This window comes from Apteryx rowi, unplaced genomic scaffold (genome assembly GCF_003343035.1).
Source record: "Apteryx rowi isolate R43461 unplaced genomic scaffold, aptRow1 scaffold_1289, whole genome shotgun sequence".
NCBI classification, from domain to species: domain Eukaryota; kingdom Metazoa; phylum Chordata; class Aves; order Apterygiformes; family Apterygidae; genus Apteryx; species Apteryx rowi.
Window position 1 is genome coordinate 11,269 of NW_020447518.1, and position 1,141 is coordinate 12,409.

Genomic DNA, 1,141 nt, shown 5'->3' on the forward strand with positions numbered 1-1,141 from the left:
CCCCCCCCCCGGGGGGGGCAGGATCCGGCCTCGGCCTCTTCCCAGGGGAATCGTCGCAGGGATGGTTTGGGGGGCTGGGGGGGCTGCGGGGGGGTCACTGCTCCAGCCCCCCTGCCCTCTTCCCCCCCCCATCCCCCACATGTGTGGGGCTTGGGGGGGCCGGGGCCGTGTCCGGCTGTGGGGCCCGGGCAGGGCTGGTGCGAGATGGGGACCAAGCCGGCGCTGCTCCCTGTGCCCCACGCGGGGAGCCCCCGACCCCCCCCCCTTTCCCTCTTTCTGTGCCCCCCTTTCCTGCCCCATGTCCCCCCCCTTCCTCGCACCACAACCCCTTTCCTCGCCCCATGTCCCCTCTTTTCCCTGCCCTACAACCCCTTTTCCTTGCCCATCCCCCCCCCCTTTCCTTTCTCCTTTCTCCTCTCTTCTCCCCTGGCCCTGACCGGGGGGACACTGGGGGGCGGCGGGGGGAGGGACCTTCCCCCCCCTCCGCCCCACGGTGCTGCCCCCCGCAGGGGTCCGTGGGGCCGATGCCACCCGGAGCAGGTGGGAATCGCCCCCACGGCTGCCCCGGCCCCTCCGGCCGCCGTGGGGGGGGCTCTGGCCCCCCGCATCCGTTTTTAGCTGCTGAGCCAGGGCCGGGGGGGCCGGGGGGGGGGGCAGCACCCGCGCGGCGTTTTGATAAAAGACAAATAAAACCAGGAAAAAAACCGAGCTGGAGGCGCTGCCGTCTGCTTCCTGGGGTGGGGCAGGGCCCAGCTGCGCTCCTGCCGGCCCCCATTTCCCGGGGACTGGCCCCAAAGCAGCGAGGGCCCAGGCCTCCGGGTGCCCCTGTCCCCTCCACCCTCCCCCCGGGGGGGCCCAGGTGTCCGGCTGCGCTGCTGCCCCCTCCGGAACGGAAGTGCCGGGGCGCAGTTCTTGGCCGGGCCCCGGCCGGGACGGACCCCCGAAAGCGCGGGCGGAAGTGGCCCGGAGCGGAGCAGGGGTGGGCCGGAAGCTGGAGATCACCGTTCCCCTCGGAACGGAAGTGCGGGAGCGCGTTTCCGGGCCGGGCATCTGCGGGGACGGACCCCGGGCGGAAGCGGCCCGGAGCGGAGCGGGGGAGGGGACCGGAAGTGCCGTGGACGGGCCCGGCGGAGGCTGCGCG

At 74.1% G+C, this 1,141-nt stretch overlaps 1 protein-coding gene across 1 annotated transcript in view; it reads left to right on the forward strand.

The window, feature by feature from the left end:
* LOC112961121 (neutral alpha-glucosidase AB-like) overlaps positions 1-1,141 on the forward strand; it is a 9,727-nt gene that overhangs the window by 3,608 nt on the left and 4,978 nt on the right. The window contains exon 12 of the mRNA XM_026055992.1: positions 510-540. Coding sequence (XP_025911777.1) covers positions 510-540 — 31 coding nt within the window. The remainder of the gene's footprint in view (positions 1-509; positions 541-1,141) is intronic.